This window comes from Squalius cephalus (genome assembly GCF_949319135.1).
Source record: "Squalius cephalus genome assembly, chromosome: 21".
NCBI classification, from domain to species: domain Eukaryota; kingdom Metazoa; phylum Chordata; class Actinopteri; order Cypriniformes; family Leuciscidae; genus Squalius; species Squalius cephalus.
The window spans coordinates 15,803,811-15,826,409 of NC_137142.1; the positions used below are offsets into that span (position 1 = coordinate 15,803,811).

Sequence of the window (22,599 nt, forward strand, 5' to 3'; positions counted from 1 at the left end):
CACGAATGCGTTATCTCGTGGACACACAATCTCAGATTCATTCATACTTCAGCACGCACGCACACACACACACACACGTTTCAGCTGCCAATCATGTTTGCACACACAAACATACTGGCACAAACAAGCCAGCTGGGCAACAACGCGCAGAGCACAGACGCTACTCCATGGCATCACTACACAGATATACACGTCACAAATACACAGGAAAGTAGTGATGTCATTCTGCTGTTTAGAGAGGAATAATCACTTTAAGCCAACATGAAATCTAGAGCAAATCTGTTTTCTCTCTTAATATGCCTTTCTGGTCTTATTTTGAATCATTGGTAAACATTATTCCACAGAAAACATGTTATCAAATTGAAATAACTTGCTCCACCTCTGAACAGCTTTCCATCCTTACTCCCTCATATTTCAAACTTTCCCTCCTGTCATATATTTCATATATAACATACTCTACCGTTCAAAAGTTTAGGGTTTCTGAAGCGTGCATCAAGGCTGCTCAATACAGCAAAAACAGTAATATTTTGAAATATTTTTACAATTGAAAATAACTGTTTTAAAATCTAATTTATTCCTGTGATGGCAAAAGCTGAATTTTCAGCATAAATACTCCAGTCTTCAGAGTCACATGATCCTTCAGAAATAATATGCTGATTTGCTGCTCAAGAAACATTTCTGATTATTATCAATGTTGAAATGAGTTGTGCTGCTTAATATTTTTGTGGAAACTGTGATACGTTTTTGTTCATTAAATGATGTTAATTTCTGTTATTGTATCTAGTGTCATTGCGTAATGCAGATGGGTTGTAAAACTTTTAATTGTATTTTAGTTTAATTTCAGTTGTCCTAGTTATGATAGTTTTATTTTTATTTCAGTTAGGATTTGGTTAGGGTTAATGATGAACATGTTTTTATTTAGTTTTCGCTTTATAGTTTTCTTAAACGATAATAACACTGAATTATGGAAGCACAAGGGATGTGAAAAGTGTCTCATGCTAATTATTTTATTCTTCATTGCAAATGTAATTACACTCCTTAATCTTATTGTGTGTGTGTGTAGTCCTGGTAAACCCTACGTTAAGGGGACAAAATGTCCCCACAAAGAGGGAAATATCCGACCTCCTTGTCCTTGTGGGGAAATTTTTGGTCCCCATAAGGAAAACAGCTTGTAAATCTGAAAAAAATAAAATAATTATGAGGGTTGTGTTTAGGGGTAGGTTTAGGGTTAGAATATACAGCTTGTACAGTATAAAAATCACTATGTCTATGGAAAGTCACCATAAAACATGGAAACCCAACGTGTGTGTGTGTGTATTCGATAGCTTCTGGATGTCCTAGGTAGCCTTGACTTCGGAGCAGCTGCGGTTTTGAGGAGTCAGAGGAGAGGGTGAGGATACACACACAGTTTGACCTGTGTTTGAGTTTGACAGAAGAGATGAATGTTCCTTCGTTATGTGTGTGTATCTGTGTGTTAATTTCCCATCACTGTGCATTAGAGCTGGCCACTAAGGTGTTGTCCCCGGTAGGTAGAGGGTGGACAGACATGCTGATTCAGCTGATGGACTTTTTGCCTGCCACAAGCCTGTCTCACTGCAAGAGGAGACCGACAGCTGAGGTGTATATCTGCTGTTCTCCGGCTCTCGCTGCATCAGCCTCTCAGTGTCCGTCAGAGTCTGCCGCTGAAGAAAACATGAGTGCTAAACTCACATTGTATTCACAAACACCAGAGAGATGGCTGGCTACCGGCTCGGGAACCATCCATTCATTGATTCGCTCCTCAGCTGATTTGTCCTTCACTCTAAATACCCACAATCCTCCCCAACAGAACAGCTGGTGTGTGTGTTAACAGGTCATTACTTGTGTGTGTCTCTCCTGGTTTGTTTTAGCTTTTGTTATATGTGTGATAAATGATTTGTTCATGTGAAGGGCAGCCATAATTAGAAGAGGATGCTACAGTGGGCTGATTACCCTGGGCATAGTCTCTTTCTCTCTCTTTCTCTCAGACACACACACACACACACTTTCCTTGGCTGGAAGTAAGACTGATAATATCAGCATTAATGATATCTCCAGGAACACAGATTAAGTGACTGATATGTTTTGGATCTGATTGTCAGTAAAAGGCCTCATAGATTTTCACTTGTAAACAGCTGATCTGAGATCATTTGTTATGCACTGTCAACAATATTGAGCTTAAATTCAAAACCGCCTATTAAATCCCATAAATATATGCCCTCAGAATATGTTGTGTAGAGTCTCTGAGTTTTATAGTTAACATGAAAAAGTGTTTGCGACCCATTTTGTTACATGTGCATTCAACTGATGCTTTGAATAAAAGTAAATGCAATGCATCTTTCAGTGTACTTTTTTATCATTTTATGTATTTAAGTTAACCTTGGCATTGCACCAGACACAGAAACAAATAGTTATGTAATGTGAGGCATTTCAAAGTGAAACAGGATAGTCGATGAGAAAAAAGGGTCAGACAGGACTTTTCTCTCTATGGCAGGTGGTTGGAAAGAGAGGGTTTGTAGACTGAAAAGGAATGTTGTTTCAGTGGAGCTCGTTTTTACATTTTTGATTAATAGTTCACAATAAGTCAATGGTTATTTAATGGTCAACACTGAAATCTATAGAGCAGGGTCCAATAAAAATATTAATAATAAAAAACAATTTAAAAGTTCACTCCAAAATGTAAATCCTGTCATCATTAATACATCATCATGTTGTTCCAAACCTGTATCCTTTCCGTCATTCTGTGGAACACAAAAGAAGATATAATGGGGTCCAGTGATGTTTGGACTCCATCGTTCTTTAAAATATATAATTTTGTGTTCAACAGAAGAAAGAAAAAGTCATACAGGTTTGGAACGACATGAACTATGCCTTTGACAGCAAATGAGATGGCATTTAGTAGGCTAAGTACATTAAGTAATTTGTGTATACTTTTTTGTTTTACTCTTTCTATTCTTTGAAATGGCTACCAATATTTTGTAACAAATTCTATTCAGGATGGCCATTTCTGTTATTTGCTACAGTTTCAAAATGGCCCAATATTATTCGGCCTGGCTGATGTATCAGTAGTGCGGAATGTGATATTAAATTAGATTACAAAGTAATAATAAAAAAAGCAAATTGTATGGAGTATAATTTTAGGTGCATGTGAAAGCTGAAGGACAACATGGACAGCATGCAACATTAAAGGCTCTCTAGAGCAAATATTATATTTTTTGACCTCCTGTTCCATGCAATTATTCCACATATGATCATACGTGGCGTTTTAACAATGATTCAAGGCACGCGCGCAGATGTGATATTACATGCACATGAATTATGGTGCATCTTCACAGTCCCAGCTGATGCGATGACGTAGACGCGTGTGTCCGCGTGCGTTCGGCGGAGGGTGTGTTTCCAAGGCGAAATCTGGAGAAGGGAGGCGGAGATTGGGGGGGGGGGGGGAGAGGTGACTTTAATTTTCAATATTTGCCATCTTAAATTTGTCCCCCTCTCGTGATCCAGGGAAAAACGAGCAGTCTCTCAGCTGAGTGATCAAATGAAGCGGTAACTAAGCAAGGGGTTTGTGATGCCTGTAGATGAAACACACAGATGCTGATAGAGGGAAGGTTTCACACACAGCAGCGGTTGCACTGGTGCTGAATCGGGATGCTTGGTCATGAAATGAAACGAGGCCCGCTCGGTTGTGAGAACACCAACTTGTTTCCTGCGCTATAACGTGAGACGGGCAGAGAGAGAGAGAGAAGGAGGAGGGGGCGCGAGCGAGCGTTCGTTCGCCGCTGTTGCTCGGGGCTCGCGGAAAAACCGATCACATGGATTCCAAGGTTCCATTTTTCAACGGCGCTTCGATCTGAGCGCGCGCTGACAGCCCCGGTGACCGGCGCATCCATCAGAGACGCGCGAGGGAAAGAGGCATCACTTCGCCGGTTCCATCGATCTGCCGGAACTGGGCAGAGGCACCGGCAGTCGGTCCGTGTGTGTGTGCGTGTGCGCAGGAGTGAGGAGGGCGAAAGCGGCCCTGGGGTATTTCTGACACCGAGGAGCAGCCAGCTGCACGCTTAACGGAGAGGAAACTGATCTGGCTGAAAATAATTTAGGAGGAAAGCATTCCTCATTTGCTCAAATCACAGGTACGTACCTTCCATTCAATGCGTTTGTGCGTCGCTATTGGTTAGTCAGCGATAATTAGTGCAGTTCGAGGCACCGCCGGCTTAATTTAAGAGTAGTTGCGCCGCCGGCTTTATTTAAGAGTAGTTGGAATGTTGCGAATTTGACTCGGTAAACGGCAGGAGCAGTTCGGAGTGGATGTGATCAGCGCGACGTGCAACTGTGGTGGAGAGAGAATGTCTCCAAATTTGCGTCACAGAATCATTTCCATCATGTTGCCACCGTAAAATAATCACTGTCAGTGCTGAATTCGTCTTTGAAATGCTTACAGAAATGACCATAATGATCGGGATGCCTTTATTTTAACGATAACATATGTGGATTTAGTTTATGGTGAAGTATGAGACTCATATATGGATCGTTTGGGCTGAGAACCTGTTCCAATAAAAAAAAACGAAGGATTTTTCTGGCATTCGGTTTTTTGGACATGCATTCTTCCGCTGATGCGGACAGATCACCGTACTAAAATACACTTGACAGTGTTTCTTCACCACTATTCAGTGGCACTGAACCTAGTGACAAATGTAGCCCGATTCTCAAACAAATGACTCTTGTGAGCCGGTGGTTCTTGGTGAATCCAAAACATACAGCACGGCCAATGTAGTTCGATTCCCGAACGAATGACTCTTATGAGCCGGTTCTTTTTAGTGAGTCAAAAACACATGAATCACTCGAAGCCATTAGTGAATTTATTGACTCGCTTACTGAGCCCCAAGTTATTAATTTCATAATGTACAGCTTTATGCATTAGGATGCTGAGGGTAGTAAATGTAATTATTTCTTATAAATATATTTTTTGCTTAAAAGCACTAAAAATGCTTTAAACGTCAGATGAATCGGAACTACTACCAGCATCATTAAGTTCTTTACAATTCACTTACGACTTACGAGGATAATTGGGTGGTTCGTGGCGGGTGAAACCATTAATGATCTGTTTGTTGACGGTTCCTCCTCAATTTGCCGTTTAACGGGGGATATGTGCGTTTCTAATGCGTTTCTTGTGCTTCAACGTTTACTTATCTGCACGTCCCTCTGGATCCGAGCTCAAGCACGTGATGCTTTCACAGAATCCCAGCATCCTGCACATCAGATTTGGTCCCTCGAGCTGTATTTATGTGACTAACATGACTGTAAAGCTCATACATGAGGCAGAGGGGTTTTGTAAGATGTACATATGGTATTATTGTAGAGTTGTAGAGTCATCTGAGTTCCTCATGTTCTTTTGGGGGTCCGAACAGGTAAAGAGAATTTGCTGAGATATGTGATTAATTCAGGACAGCTGCCACCTGCCACACTGTCCTACACTCTGTTTATATCCCTATCAGGTGTCAGCCCAACTGGGCATTTCTTAAAATAGGGTGGGGGGAGGCTGGTGTTAGTGGGTGTCTTTAGTTCGCCCTGTCTCCTGTTACCCTGAGAGACGTGTACTTCTTCTTCTCCAGATCGGTGAAAGTCAGAACTCTGGGAAACAGATATGCTGCCAGTGGCAAACTTGCTGTTGTGCATTTGTGTTGTATTTAGATTTTACAGTGTTGTTTGTGCATGTGTGTGTGTATGATGATGAAAATACATACATTTGTATACACACTCAGAGACATGGCTGACTGCCTCCGATTTTTTCTCTAATGAGCACACAAAATTCGTTAGCTTAAAGGCCTCATTAGTATGTTAATTAGCCTGAGTTGTTCATAGGCCTTTTGTGTGAATATTTGTAGTCTATTTATTGTCTGAAGTGAGAACACTAGGATGCCTCTCAGCGGCAGTTGTCAACAGTTGCGTATGAACGGATTTGCTGAGGGTTCTGAGGTGTGATATACGAGAGGGAGAGAGCGGAGGAGTGAGGACAGAAGTTTCCAAACATACTTTTTTCCCACGATTTACGCCTAGCGTGTGGCCTGTTTACTAGTAAGTCCTTGTCGTGGAGAATTTGTGTGCTCCGAAACACATCAAGGCATCTATTTGCTATTTGCCCATTGCTTACAGGTGCCAACGAGGTACTTTAACGCATGCTGAGATCTACATGATCGTATTAGCCTGTAACCCACAGGCATCTCATTGCCATGGGAACAGCTGAGGTGGTGGAAAGGAGGTTACCCACGATTGGCTCACCATCCTGAAATGCTGCCAGTCATGTTTCTTCAGAGATCTGACCTGATCATGGTATGAATGAGATTCAGACCCACCATCTGTGTGATCGGATCCAGATATTGCCAACGGCTCATAGTTTTAACCTGTTGAGTTTCATTGTAGGACTCTCGTAACTGCTATTGGCTGGCTTTCCATGCTGTAAGCTATTCATAATTAAAAGTAGTTAAAGCGATCGTTTTCATTAGCCATCCTCATGTCATTTCAAACCTGCATATCTGTGGAACTCAACAGTAGATATTTTGAAAATGTCTCTTGTGTGTTTTTTGTGACCATACAAAAAGTCAAGGAGTGTGGTTATTTAGGGATGCACGATATATCGGCCGATATATGTTCATTTTTAATGTTAACGTTATCGGCCCAATAAGAACATTTGGAAAATACAGTTAAGTGCAACGTGTGCTGTCATATAGGCTGTCGTATAGGCTACATAAAATTATAATGAGAACATTATAATTGTGTGCTGGGACATGGCTTTTAATGGTGAGACTTTTGTTTAGTAATCAGGCTCTCAAAAATTATAGAAAAATTTGGATTTAGATTTATCGGCCAATATATTGGTTATCGGCTTTCAAATTGAAAGAATTATTGGTATCGGCCAAAATGTTCATATCGGTATATCCCTATTGTTATTGTTAACTAAAACTAATATAAAATAAAATAGATAAAATAAAATATAATATTAGATGAAAAACTTAAGAACTTAATAAGAAATGTTGTCAACTAACTGAAATAATAAGTGTAAATTTAAGTATTCAAATGACTAAAACTAAATTAAAGCTTAATAGGGAAGCTTTAAGTAATAAATTCCACTCAAAGTACTCAAGTGTGTAAATAAATTCCATTTATTATTTAAAGCACACTTTAATGTGCTTCGATACCACAGCAAAAACCACTAGCCTAACTAATAAAGTTCAAACATTATATAACAAAGTTATATAAATTTAATATAGCTTAATCTTTGTTAAAGCTGTGTTTTGTTGTTTGATTAACATGATCAAATAGACAACAGCAGCTTTTTATACTGTAGGCTGCTGTCACTTTAAGATCCAATGCACAGATCCAATATAATGATACACATCCAATTTCTTTCTCAACAGTTTACGTTCACTTCAGACATAACTTTGATTATGAGAATACTTGCCGAGTACTACTATACTACTAAAATAACACTGGTCACGTGATGTTTGGACCACAATATACTTCAGAATATTTTTTTTCCCTCACAGAAGAAAGTTATACAGTCATAAAAATTCTCATCAACTCACAGAGGAAGTCTGAGAAAAACAGACCAAGAGCAGGAGCAGGATAAAAGAAGAAATGTGTAATTGTAAGAGTGGAAGAGCTACTTGCTCTCTGTGTGGGCTTTCCAAGCAATGCTGTGTGAAAGTGTGTGTGTCGTCTCTTTACTGTATTTTTAGTGCGTTACTTTTTCATGCTGGCATTGACTCTGATGCTGAGAGAGTGAAAGAGATGGTATGCGTGTGTGTTGTCGTCTCTGTCAGCACTCTGCCATCTCATGGGTGTATTTGGAATAATGTATAAGATCTTTTTCATGTTCTGAAGTGTGTTTGCTTACCACCAAGAGTGCATCAACACACACACACATACGCACACACTCACACACACAGGAGACCTGCAGCTTGAGACTTGGAGAATCAAATTGTGGTTTTATTACACAGTGCTTTTGGAGGGTCAAATTGGGATTATACTCTTACACACATATGAGTGCTTTTGACCTGAGCAGAAGATCTCCTGAGGTTTTCTGTGTGGGTGTTTGGCAAGGAGATGTTTCCTTTCAGTCCTCTGTGCAGCTTCTTGCAATATAATGCCTTGATCTGAAGGTTTTTAGTTCATTTCCCTCATTATTAAAAATGTAAGCATGCGGTGGACGAAGTACATCAATCAAGAACTTAAGTAAAAGTACCTAATATAATATTACTCCAGTAAAAGTATTAAGTATTGAGGGAAAGTACAAAAGTACTTGATTTTTTATGTACTACTAGACACACAGATAGAGCTTTTAGGTTACAGCTCAGTCTGGCATCATTATAAATTATGTATTCTCAAGCAGTCAGCACTAGTCAATAAGGAATATTATTCAGACACACAAAAAAAAGTTTTTTTTGCTACCCTACTGATAATTACTGATAATTCAAGTGGTCAAACAGGTGAAAATAACAAATTATAGAAATGAGGAAAAACTAAATGTGTCTAAATGTGTGTTGACAAATATAAACACACATAAATGGAACAATTCCAAGAGGGTCCTCACACTTTGGTGTTCGACGGGCCCTAAATATAAAAACAGACGTCAAATGTGTTACAGTTTTAAGCAGAACGGAACGCTATGCAAACATACTAGTTTTATATCATTTGATAAGATGCATGGGCATTAATTTGCATTGTTTTAATGTTGTTTAGTTTTTACATAAAACCTACCCTGTTTAGACAGTAATACACAAATATAGACATGTCCACATTCAAGCATTTTATGCATTTATGTATTATGCTTTTACAGCAGATTTAGTTAACAAACAACTGACAGTTGTGACCTGAATATGATTTTCATTTACAATAATAAATCCTAAAATTCAGCATTAGTAACTTACTTTTCGCACATGCACTCAAGCTCTGAGGAATTCACGTTCTTGGCGCATTTTGAGTCAGACTTGCTCTGACCGGATAATTTGAATCAGTTGTTGACTCGAGAACAGATGCAATCGGATCAGTCCAATTCACCAATGAGTCGTTCAGTGCGATTTCCTAAAATAAAAAGTACAGATACTTGAAAAATGTACTTACACAAAGTAAAAATATTTTGTTGCATGCTGTCCACCACTTTAAAGTGCCCCTATTATGCTATTTTAAAGGTTCCTAATTTTGTTTTGAAGGTCTTCTACAATAGGTTTACAGGCATCCAAGGTCAAAAAAACACTTTCATTTTCTCATAATATACATTACACCTCAAAAGAGTCTGAAAACGGATCATTCGAAGAGTCGTCTCTCTAAACCCCGCCTTTCTGAGAGCATACACTGCTCTGATTGGTCAGACGGCCCAGTCTGTTGTGATTTAAAAAAGCCTATTACCGTATCTGAAAAGTGGATTTGCAGCACTGAAAACAGCATCTTCTCGACATGTCGACAACACGAACCAAACTCTTCCAGGCAAGGAAGACCAAAGGCGGGCATAATGCAAATTTGTTACTTTATCACGCAGTTATGTAACAGGAAGTAAGAGTGGAATTGCTGACGACTCATTTCAGCAGTTCAGAATCGATTCTTTCTTATTGGAGACCAAAACTTTTTGCCATTTGTCATGCACTTTGATCTGCAAAACTATGCAGACCTTTTACATTTACAAACAACTATTACACACTGCATGAAAGGTAATATTTGAAAAAGCATAATAGGGCACGTTAATTCTTTTCCCACAACTGACGGAATTTTCCGTCATTTATGACACACCGCTTCCCCAGAATTTTCCGACAATCCATGTTTTCACTTTTAAACAGAGGTGCTATTACGCATCTTCTGAACGAGTACAGAATCTCTGGATCCAAACACAGCCGAAGAAGCAGAAATAAGCGATAGAAACATTGCTTGTGCACATGTCAAATAACGCGATCATCATACATTAAACAGCATTTAAATGTAAACTTCCTTAAGTTACCGAATGAAATGTCGACCCAGTTAGAGGTAAAGACTGTTCAAGTTTTGGGGGTGTTGATGGATTCGATTTACTCCATCTATGTTTTGATCATTATTCTGAATCCGATCCGGATGTAGTCTTTGAGAAAAATGTGATTTTCTCAGCTTTTTGTTCAAAATGTTGCTTTTTAAAAAATAATATACATTTAAATGTTGATAAAAAAAAAATTTGCATTGAAGCTAGAATATTTTTTAGTTTAAAAGCAGAGGCTCTATTCTTTCTTTTAATATATGGCATGTTCATATATTCATACAAAATATTCTGGTGCCATTACATTTTTGTGAAAATGATCAAAAGTGCTTGAGTTGGCTGGCAACTTAAAAAAAAAACGCTTGTGGTGAAAGAGTTCATAATACTGGATTTTGTTAAATAATGCTGTCAATTTAACGTGTAGATATATAAAAAATTAAAACATCACAATAATTTAGGCTTCAAGTATCACCTTTGTGCAGTTTTTTTCAGCTGACTACTATAGATTTAAAGCATTTTTTGTGGGAACTGTCAAAAAATCAATTTAATGCGTCCTTGCTAAATAAAAGTATTAATTTCTTTAAAAAATCTTACTGTCTTCATAATATATGTAGTTATTACTGTATATCTTTTAAATAAGATATGAAACCACCAAAATAAGTTTCCAGGTTGGAGATTTTTCAGTCAAGAGGTCAATCTGTGAGGCTTAGAGGCTTAGTTTTTGTCAAATGTATTTATATAAGTTCCTATACATTTTTAACTTTGCTAAGCAGTGAAAAATACAAATTTTATGTAAATGCTTGTGCATTTGCATGTATATAAATTCAGCAGTTGTAGTGAAACAACAGTTACGTCATGTCAACTGCATGTGATGCTCGCTATGCATTGATGTTAATGTTGTGTGATAGTTTGGTTGTTTTGCAGTAAATAAACTGTCTGGTCGCTGTGGTCCAGTGGATGAGATTCAGTTTCTCTGATGAGCAGATACAAACCCTTGCCTGGGCCCAAAACGCATACACATCCGAGATTTGTTTGATTTTTATGAGCATGATTTCAGAGACTCATAAAAATATTCCTGTCCCACGCGTTCCAGGGTGTTGCTATGGTAACAGGTGCTGACTTCATGTGCAGGGAAAAGACGGATCTTTAGCTTCAGACACTCAGCGGCTATTCGGATATAATGCTACACAGCGCCACCTCAGACACACATGCTTTTAGTTACGCTCTCAGAGGAGCAGCTTGTTTCAAAGATTTTAAATGTTGTTGTTTGGGATTGTTTACTGATGCCTGTCCTGTAAGTGTGAGGGACATGTTGTAGTGCAGGGGTTTCCTGCAGAGTTTTACTCCAACCCTAATCAAACACACCTGAACAAGCTAATGGAGGTCTTCAGGATTACTAGAAGCTCAGAGGCAGGTTGGAGTTAAACTTTGCAAGAAAGTGAATCTCAAGGCCCAGAGTTGAGAACCTGTTTTAGTGTCTTAAAAGTAACGGCTAAGGATGAAGAGAGGTACAACTCATCGACACAGACAAGATTGTGTGTGTGTGTGTGTGTGTGGTAGTGGGTCTGTAGTAAATTGGAGTTATGCCAGACTATCACCCATAACCTGCTGTGACTAATTTTCCCCACATCTTCTAACTTATCAATAGTGGGTTTCACAAAATACACACACACACACACAGTCTAAATCACATCAGTCTAAATGTAATCATCCAAAATCAATTGGCTTGCTATTTCCAGAACTTCTTCTCAATTACAGGCACACATCGTGCTGAGATGTATGGTAGACCACTGCGGCCTGGTGTTGAAGCATCTCTGTACCCATACGGTATTTAGATGTCAGATTCATAACAGTTCTTTCAACAGCAGTCGATTACCACAATAAGTAATTTTGACTAATAACATCAAGACTAAGGGATAGTTTGCTCAAAAATAAAAATTCTTCAGGAAAAAAACACATAAAAGATGTTTGAGAGATGTCTCAATGTCATTGTCGGAGTCAATTGTAACCAAAACTTCTTGATTCCCAACATTCTTCAAAATATCATCTTTTGTGTTCAGATTTGGTTTGAAACAACATGAGGGTGAGTGAATGATGGCCATATTTAGTTTTTGGCTGAACTGTCCCTTTAAATGTCATACAGTGCTCTTCAAAAGTTTGGAAATGCCTTAGGCAAAGTGGAGTTTAAATGCTTATCATTTTGTGATAACTCTGCATTGATGAGGAACAACACAAACTATGAAAACATTGTATTAAATAAAATGTAGAAAACATCTTTGAACTGTTTTTTAATTGGTCTGTTGTGTACTAACCTTAATTGATACTAAAAAAATAACTCTAGACTACAGGTGCCAAAGGGCTATTTATTGACATTATTATGTAATCAAAATGAAAGTGTATTAGTGTTATCAAAAGCCCTATATTCGGGATGGGACTAGTTTTCCTGGGGGACGTTAGAGAAATTCATGTTTCATCGACATGATTTTAATCCAGTCCAAATCCGCCAAGTCTGTGTTTTTTCCTCACAAATTCAAGCGCAAATTACCTACTGTTTTTTGCCAATCTCAACGGTTCTCTGAGAAATCTAATCTCGTCCGATAGCGAATGTCTGTGATTGCTGATGTTGTATTATCCTAACTATTTTCCTTGTGTGTTTGTGCACCAATCTTCTGCATGCTTTCATTTAGCTATAAACTTGCTTTCGAAAAAAATAATATAAAATTTATAAATTACAGAGCCCCTAAAGGGACATTTTGTTTCAACTTAAAAAGTAAGCTTTTATGCTGCCTTAATTTTAAGCTTAGTCAACTCAAATATCCAAGTTGTCACTTAGTACAATTTCACATTTTAAGTTGACTAAACTTAAAATTAAGGCAGAACAAACACTTACTTTAAGTTAAAACAACATTTTTTTACAGTGTATCTGTTACACAGGAACCAATGACAGAGATGAGAATGTATTAACATAGGATTTATTTGCAGAATGAGAATAACATGCCAACAGGCACGACAGTGTGTAACACACAAACAACAACCGACAATTGAACAGGACAAAGGGAGGAACTTAGGGTATGTTTACACGACAACGATATGCTTAAAACGGAGAAGTTTTTCCTTTGAGTTTCCCGCGTACAGACGACACCAATGTAAAAACAATCACCATTCGCACGGATTCACGAAAAACGACCAAAAACGCTGTATTCTGCTGCCAGGCCATTAGATGGCGATGAAACACTATAGACTAAACACATAATACGCATGTGCATGGCATCATCGTCTTCATAGATTCGCGTTTTTGAAACCCGTTTTTAAAAGTTTGCATTTTCAACCACCCAAAATGCCGTTGTCGTGTAAATGAACAGCCAAAATGCATACAATTTTTTACGTTTCTAGTTGAAAACGGTGTTGTGTTAACAGCCCCTTAAATACACAGTGATGATTAACTAAAACGACGAACAGCTGTGATGGTGTTAGGTTCCATGGTGACAGATTGTGGCGGGAAACTAGAACAAAGGGAACACATGACATGAATGAAAACAAAACAAACTGAACTTGACTGTGACAGTATGAGATGGGAAGAAAACTTATTTGGCATTGCTTTTGCGTTCTCTCGCAAATGTTTTGCTTTCCCCTGAGAACTTTGCGTTCACTCGCAAAGAACACTTTTGAAAAGGTTTTGCGAGCGAATGCAAAGTTTCTGGGGGAAAGCAAAACATTTGTGAGAGAAAGCAAAAGCAATGCCAAATAAGTTTTCTTCCCATCTCATTATTTTTCTTCATCATGTCTTTTTAAGGGCTCCATGAGCCAAATCACTTTCAAATTTTTTATTGAATGTTAATAAGAACAAAACATATTGTACATACAAGAGTACATTATAACCATACATGTCAGGGGTAAAACAACTAAATACATGAGAAACAGAGAGAAAAAATAGAAGAGAAAGGCATTTTACATAAAAAACATATTAAACCTATTAAACAGCTATAGAGTTTTCCTTGCTTTTAAGTTTACTTAAATAGGGTTTTTATAAAAAAAAAAAAAAAAATCAACAAATAATAAATTAAAAAACATACGTCATACGTTATGCACGCACGCACAGCATATGACCTTCCACATCTAGAAAAAAACACACCCACCTCTGTAATAAGCAGTCGGTACATGGTACGGTCTGAGTCGGTACATGAAATAACAGACGTCAAGTGATAAGAATTGAAAATCAAACGTTGTTTAGATTAGAAAACTAGGATGGACTACAGGCACCCTCCTCTTCCTCTTTTCCTAACTTCCTCCATCTTTTTTGTATACGTATATGGTGTAGACAGAGAGGAGTGTATAGTTTGTAAGAGAGAGAGTTGTGGGGGGCAGCTCAAGGCTTCAGGCTGGACTCTTTTGCTTTACAAAACAGTTTTTCCTCATTAGGCCTTCTGTTTCTACACTGTGCTGTTTACTTACAGCCCACTGCATATGTGTGAGTGTGAGAGTGTTTGATTTACTTACTATAATCAGGTCTGGCCTGATGGCTCTTGCATAGTCCACTTATGTTCATGCATCTCTCTTGCAACATCTTTTTGGTGTATGAGTTTTGGGGGTTTGATCATGCAACATAGTTAAGCTGCTTCCTGAATGTTAGTTGCAGGAATATATTTAATGATTCTGGTTACTTAATGGTTCTTTTTAGTCTAGTGGTTCTTTAATTTGGAGGAAGGAAGAATTAAGATTAAATACAGACTTTGACAAATTAAGATCCAAAGTCTGCATTTAAAAAGTCAGAGAGTCAGGACCAATGACCTCATGACCAAATTATAGTTGGTAAGAATTTTTTAAATGTATTTGAAAAAGTTTCTTATGCTCACCAAGGCTGCATTTATTTGATCAATAGTAATATTGGGTCTCATTCATGAAACACGAGCAGAACGAATTTTTGCATAAATCGTGTGTAAAGTGCTTCTGGCGTAAATTTTCGGATTCATTAAAATGTTCGTATTTTCCAAATGTTAGTTGGTACGAAAGAAATCTACACCTGCTCCCAGCCACGCGTAAATAGTGCGTTTAACATCCGAATGTTTTGCTCATTAATAAGGCTGCATTTTAATTCACCTTAATCGGGTACATATTTACACAGCATTTTGAAAAAATATTATATATAGTAATTACATACGGTTTTTCTTTTTACTTTTATTATGAGAGCCAGTAATAGCATCTGCAAACGGAACACAAGTCCGCAAGTCACAAGTGTTGCAGTCAAGCTTCATGTCGAACCATTTTCTTTTCACTTCTGGGACTGTGCGATTAACAGATGAAACTCCATTAACTGATATTATTCATATATGTAATATGCTGCCAAGCTTCCTTTTTTTAGGACCTGATACGCCACTATATGTACGCTTGAAAATAAAATGTGGCGTTTTGAATGAACTTCTGATAATAAAACTTCAATTTCTGCATCTGAGAAATATCTCTTTTTCATTCGCTTTTGAGAAGACATGTTGAAATCCTTCGTTTGGTGTCATAATATGATGCCCATTTGAAGTTGTCAGTCGGATTTAATGGGCGGCATTTATGGTAATTGAGAATGAGCGTGCACGCGCGTCCCATTTACGACTGATTGGAATTCATTAACACACACACACATTTCACTATCACATCTGACATTTACGAAGTATTTGTGAATCAGGAGAAGAGTTTTTGGGAAGGTCTCTTTACGCGCAAATCCCTCACATATTTACTCGTATATTTACGAATGTTTCATGAATGAGACTCATTGTGAGATATTATTACAATTTAAAATGTAATTTAATATTTATAAAATGTAATTTATTCCTCTGATTGCAATGCTGGATTTTCAGCATCATTGATAACATTATAAATGCCACTTTTGATCAATTTAATGCATACTCGCTAAATAAAAGTATTAATAATTAAATATTCTTTTTAAAAAATCTTACTGCCCCAAACTTTTCAAAGGTAGTATATTTGAGTCAACTTTTTATTCCTCCTAAGGAATTTGATAAGAAACATAAGACCTGGTTGATACTTAAATGAGACATCCATTATCAGTTATCAAAGAGCAACCCCTGAGTAATACAGAGTTCCTCTGAGTGTGTTCCTGTGTTAGAGAGAGCAAATGAACTGCACACACACCACCTCCATCTCCATGTGGATTCACCAGAGCTGCTCCCACACACTCCCACATGCACACTGTCATCTCCACTGGTGCGGTGGGATAAAAATGTAATGAAATAATAAGTGTCCATATTAGTTAATTATTCCCATCTCTCTGGGTGAAACCTGCACACATTTCATTTCCAGAACAGACACTGAAGCTCTGTTACACAACCTAGTGAGCCGCCTCACCGCCTATATTGGCGGCATTTTAACCATCATGTAACCTCTTAGTTAAAGGGATAGTTGGAAATCCTGTCATCATTTACTTACCTTTATGTCATTCTAAACCTGTATGATATGCTTTCCTCTGTGCATCAGAGGTTCTTCAAAATATCTTATTTTGTGTTCCACAGAAAAAAGAAAATCATAAAGGTTTGGAATGAAATGAGGGTGAGTAAATGACGACAGAATTTCCATTTTTGGGTGAACTATCCCTTTATCTGGTATGTAATATTCAACATGGGCAGCAATTCTGGGTGCCACACACATACTGTAGCACTCTCACTCTAAATTATTTAACTATTTTAATAGAGACTGGTGTTAACATGTTGCTAATCTAACAGCAGTCTACTCTATAAATAGATGCACAAAAAAATTGATAGGAAAATCCTTTTATTATTACCCTAAACCATTTTTCTCAGTTCTTTTCAGTATTTATTTAACTTCCACCATCTTAGCCTTTTTACTACCAGTTACTTTGCCAGTATTTGCCAAAAAAAGGGAGACTGCATTATTAATTTAGCTTTTGAAATAGGAGCCTGAAAATGCTGCCTCAATAGGAAGCATGTTGGAACGGAGCAGCACGCTGCCCTTGCGCTGTTGTTGATGTTTCCCAGTGCGTCATTTTGGACATTGCTTATTCTGGCAACATTCACACCTGCTGAGTGAGGCCTTTTAGCTTTCTGCTGTGTGGACCTTTAGTATTTCACCATATTATATCACACACGCACTGCTCACAAATCTAGCAAAGAATAATGGCTTTATGTGCAGAATTCTCAGATGAGTTTGCTTACATTACATCTGCACTGTTCATACTCCCGACCACTGATGTCAGGTGTCTTTCTTCTGCCCTTAGGAATGTGTGAAGTACCGATTTCTTGTTCTCTGATTCACTATCTGCTTTTCTTCTGTCATAGGTGGCGTGTGGAACCAAAGACAGCCCAGTGCTGGATTCCCGAAGGACAGCTAGAGATCACAGACCCTTGAGGTGAAGGAGGGTGCATGGATCGCTTAAGGACAAAGACTTCTGCCTACCTCTGGTTGGGAGTGGTCTCCGTGGCAGCAACCTTCCTCTGCGCAGAGGCGCGAGTCACGCCAAGCCCGCCCCCCCTGAACACCACCGCATGCTTCGAGGAGACGGGTCGATGCCAACCTGGCATCATCTTACCCATCTGGTACCCCGAGGACCCTTCCATGGGTGACAAGATCGCGAGGGTCATTGTGTACTTCGTGGCTATGATTTACATGTTCCTGGGGGTGTCGATTATTGCAGATCGCTTCATGGCTGCCATTGAGGTAATCACCTCCCAGGAAAAGGAAATCATCATCAAGCGTCCGAACGGTGAGACGACAACCACGACAATCCGTGTGTGGAACGAGACCGTGTCCAACCTCACGCTCATGGCGTTGGGCTCCTCCGCCCCTGAGATCATGCTTTCCGTCATCGAAGTTTGCGGACACGATTTCCATGCCGGTGAACTCGGCCCATCCACCATTGTAGGCAGTGCCGCTTTCAACATGTTTGTGATCATCGGCCTGTGCGTGTCGGTGATCCCGGAGGGGGAGGTCCGGAAGGTGAAACACCTGCGTGTGTTTTTCGTGACGGCGGCATGGAGCGTGTTTGCCTACATCTGGCTCTACATGATCCTGGCCGTCATCTCGCCCAACGTAGTCCAAGTATGGGAAGGGCTTCTCACCTTGGCGTTTTTCCCCATCTGTGTCATTCTGGCTTGGGTTGCTGACCGTCGCCTGCTCTTCTACAAGTTCATGCACAAGAAATATCGCACGGACAAGCACAGAGGCGTCATTATCGAGACGGAGGGTGACCGCTCCAAAGGCATCGAAATGGACGGAAAGATGATGAATTCTCATTTTGTCGATGGCGGAGCCGCTAGTAACTTGATGGGCCTGATTGAGGGCAAGGAGGTGGACGAGTCTCGCAGAGATATGATCCGTATCCTGAAGGACCTGAAGCAGAAACACCCGGAGAAGGAGCTGGACCAGCTAGTGGAGATGGCCAACTATTATGCACTGTCACACCAACAGAAAAGCAGAGCGTTTTATCGTATCCAGGCCACGAGGATGATGACTGGTGCCGGGAACATCCTCAAGAAGCATGTGGCCGAGCAGGCCAAACGCAGCACTAGTGTTCAAGAAGTTCACGTAGAAGAACCTGAGGAGTTTGTGTCCCGTATTGTGTTCGAGCCTGCCGTTTACCAGTGTCTAGAGAACTGCGGGGCTGTTCTACTCACGATAATGCGTAAAGGTGGCGACATCGCTAATACAATCTATGTGGATTATAAAACGGAGGACGGCTCGGCGAATGCCGGTGCGGACTATGAGTTCACGGAGGGAACGGTGGTGTTCAAACCTGGTGAAGTTGTCAAGGAAATCGCCGTTGGCATCATCGATGACGACATCTTTGAGGAGGATGAGCATTTCTTCCTGCGGCTCAGTAATGTGCGTGTTCTGGAGACCGAGGATGAGGTGCTGTCACCCAGTAGTCTGCCGTACCCAAAGGCCTTGTTGGGATTCCCTGCTGTTGCCACAGTTACCATCCTCGATGATGACCACGCAGGCATCTTCACTTTTGAAAGCGAGTCCATGCACGCGAGTGAGAGTGTGGGCATCATGGAAGTGAAAGTGCTGCGGACATCAGGAGCGAGAGGGACAGTCATCATTCCTTTCCGCACAATGGAGGGACTCGCTAAGGGCGGCGGAGAGGACTTTGAGGACGCCTACGGTGAACTAGAGTTCAAAAACGACGAGACCTGGTAAATATGCTTTATTTTAAATCAAGCTCAAAGATATACAGTGGCCCCAAATAGTATTTGTAGACTTTTGGATACATTTTTGCCATTGTTGCACTAGATGTCAAACTGTTATTGCAAAATGTCAAACCAAGTGTAATTTGCAAACAGATGATGCTAAAGCTAAATAACTTCACCTTTCCGAGTCAATTTTCAATTACTTTTGCACCAGCTTGTGTAAAAAACTGATGTATGAAGTCACACAGGTGTTCTAGAAGAGAAACCACAGGCATAGCTGATCACATTGACATGTCTTATTAACATTTGACAACCAGAATGATTTCAAATAGCCTACTTTTCAGTCTTACTTTTAAACAATACATCTATTATTATTTAAAACCCATGAATACTACTTTTTTGTGAAATGCTTTTTCTTGAAAAGTGTATTTGCATTATATTTAATTCAAATAAATGCCTCTATGGTTTGCTATTTTGTTATGTATTGCAAGGAACATTTTTAAGTGTGGTGTACAGTAAGTGTTCAGATAGTATTTGGGGCCACTGTAAGGATGTAGGATGCATGTAGTTAAGGAGTTGTGAGTTGATTTTTTTTAATGTTTGAGACCAATGAATGTTGAGTTGGTCATGCTGTGTTGTAATGGCTGTAGTAGAAGGACACATTTGACGAAAGACACATTTTTTTCCTTACTGTTTTTTTGTCAACTTTGTAAACGTTTTGTGACTTCCAATATAAGTGATATAAAATGTAATCACTTTTACATACATGGATACATTTTCTCTGTTTTAGCATACACACTCACTCCATTGAGGTTTAGGGAGTGTTTCTTAGATTTCTCTCAGGAATGTTGGTGTTTAATTAATCCAGTTCATTCATGTGAGATTTGAAAGAGATCCAGTAATAACGGTAACACACCGACCAGATAGAAACACACACACAGAGAGAGACGTGCTGGTCCAGATATGCTGCTGGGTATTAATAGTTCAGTAGAATATTCACAGCATATTCCACATGACACTCCAACCCACCCACGGTCTATATGTAAGAGTATGTGAGTAGCTGACACATGCCCATGGACTTTTTTTTCTTCTTTTGAATTAACATCAAGATTTTTGTTTCAAATCTATATTTAAATGTAAGGGAATGTGTACTGTTACTGTATGTCTATGTTTCACCATTTTAATCACTTTTTTTTCCCATTTAAAGTGGTCTTGTGGTGAGACCAATGAATTTTTAAACTCCAAATATTGCATGTCATCCCTGAATTAATGTGAGATCATAAAACATGCATCATAATGAATAAAATAGTTTAAATGGAGTATAGCATGTCATATTGTAGGACATGTCAACTTTCCCAAAGTATTTCATGTCAACTACCCATGTGCTGTTAATGGAAGTACTCCATTCATCCGCATGAAGTAAACGTTTAAAAGTATTACAGTGTTTTAAAACTCGTGTGTGTGTATGTGTGTGTGTGTGTGTGTGTGTGTGTGTGTCTGTGTGTGTGTATGTGTCCAATAAGATTTTTTTTTAAAGAAATTAATACTTCTATAATGATCAAATGTTACAGTATAGACATGAACCTTCTATTTATCAAAAATACTGTAAAAAATCTATCAAGGTTTTCACAAAATTATTAAGAACAACTGTTATCAACATTGATAATAATGATCAAATGTTTCTTGAGCACCAAATCAGCATAATGAAATGATAATGAAAGAGTTTTCAGTTTTAAGCAAATGATCCGCAACTCGATTCGACTGACCAAATTTAAGCACGAATGTGTTTTACATGCTCCTTAATTATTAAAGATACAAAAAAAGTCATTGAAAGAATGAAAGTCTACTGGGAATAAAAATCTGGGGGCGCACAGACAGATTGCTTGTCATTGCAAACTTGTGCAAGTAACAATGCATCCAAACACTGTAAGTGGTATCATGTCTAGCGAGTGACACTTCAGCTGGTGTCGTACCATAAAATGGGATGAAGGTATCGTGACAACCCTAGTACACGAATAGCAGGCACCATTCCTCAGTGACGGTTGAGTCAATGGACTGCTTGCGGAGAGAAAGTTGAGTAAAGACATCTGCATCTATCATAACCAAGCACCTGCCATTGCCACCAACAGGGTTTTAATCACAGGCACCCAAACCAATGCACTAACTAACTAGATTATATGGAGCTATCCTTCCCTCTGTTCTGCTATAATAAAGGTCAACAGTCAGCACACGGTAGATATACACAATCTGTCTCTCTCTCTCCTTTGTAGTAGGTTTCTAGAGTTTTATGTCACAGTGACCCCTTTTCACTGACCTTTAACCCTTTGGAGTTAGAGACAGAAGATGAGAGACAAGGATATTTAGAGAAAAAAATGTAACCTACTAAACCTCTCCATCTATTTATACCATCTCTTTTTTTACTGTGTATACGTCATTGTGTGAGTTTGAGAGCGTGTACATATTGAGATTGTGTACATAGTATTTATGTGAAAATATGTAGTATGCATGAGTGTCTTTATGAGTGTGTATGTGGTCCTGGAAAACCCCACATTGTGGGCAGGGCCGGAAATACTTAATATTAAGTATTGTCTCTCCCCCCCCCCCCCCCCCCCCCCCAAACACTGCAAATAAGACACTCTTCTCTGCTCCTCAAATACATAAAACACTAGCCTTTCTATATAGTGTTTCTTGAGTTAAGAAAACACTGTACTTGTTCAATCTTGACTTACGTTTGCATCGCAAACAAGCAGAGATGGTCTAAAATGTGCAGCACTTCATTCAAGATTGAGGCGGGTGGAGTTAAAAGGTTTTACTTACAACTTCATTTATGATTTTTTTTTAGCACAGTATAAAAATAATTATGTCTATGGGAAGTCCCCTTAAAACGTGGAAACCCAATGTCTGTGTGAGTTTGTGAGTGAGTGAGTGTGTGAGCGAGTGTCTGTATGTGTGTGTGTGTGTGCGTGTGTGTGTCGGGGATCTCCTTCTCGGCTGGTTATATTCCATGATGCTGCAGCACGATGCACCAGAATGCACCAGGAACTAATTCTCTCTTCTCTCTCTCTCTCATTCTTTCTCTTTCAAGTATTTTTATTTCAGATCACCAGGACTCTCTTTCTGTCCAGTTTTATCGGCTTTAATTTATTATACCACTTATGTTGGTTGGTAGTAATGCAGCTTTTGTGAGTGGAAAGCTTTATTTGAGTTAATTAATAATTGGCTAAGATTTGAGTTGTTGTAGTTTCTGACTTTATGTAATTTGAGTTAACAATTTAAGAAACTAGTTTATGAGTTAGTAGCTTGCAGTCTGGTTAAATTACTAGTTGTAATTTTAGACACTGTAGTTTATGAATTTGCTGTAAATATAGTCACTTGGAGTTAAGTATTTTATTATTGTGTATAATTCACATGCAGCATTTTTTTTAAATAAAGCAT

General features: G+C 38.9%; 1 protein-coding gene across 4 annotated transcripts in view; it reads left to right on the top strand.

The window, feature by feature from the left end:
* The first annotated feature begins 3,451 nt into the window (after positions 1–3,451).
* Positions 3,452–22,599, top strand: part of slc8a3 (solute carrier family 8 member 3) — a 48,399-nt gene continuing 29,251 nt past the window's right edge. For all 4 annotated transcript variants that reach the window (XM_079855957.1, XM_079855958.1, XM_079855959.1 and 1 more), the window contains exons 1-2: positions 3,452–4,148; positions 17,314–19,170. In XM_079855957.1, the coding sequence (XP_079712083.1) occupies positions 17,399–19,170 (1,772 nt within the window). In that variant the 5' untranslated portion in view covers positions 3,452–4,148; positions 17,314–17,398. The remainder of the gene's footprint in view (positions 4,149–17,313; positions 19,171–22,599) is intronic.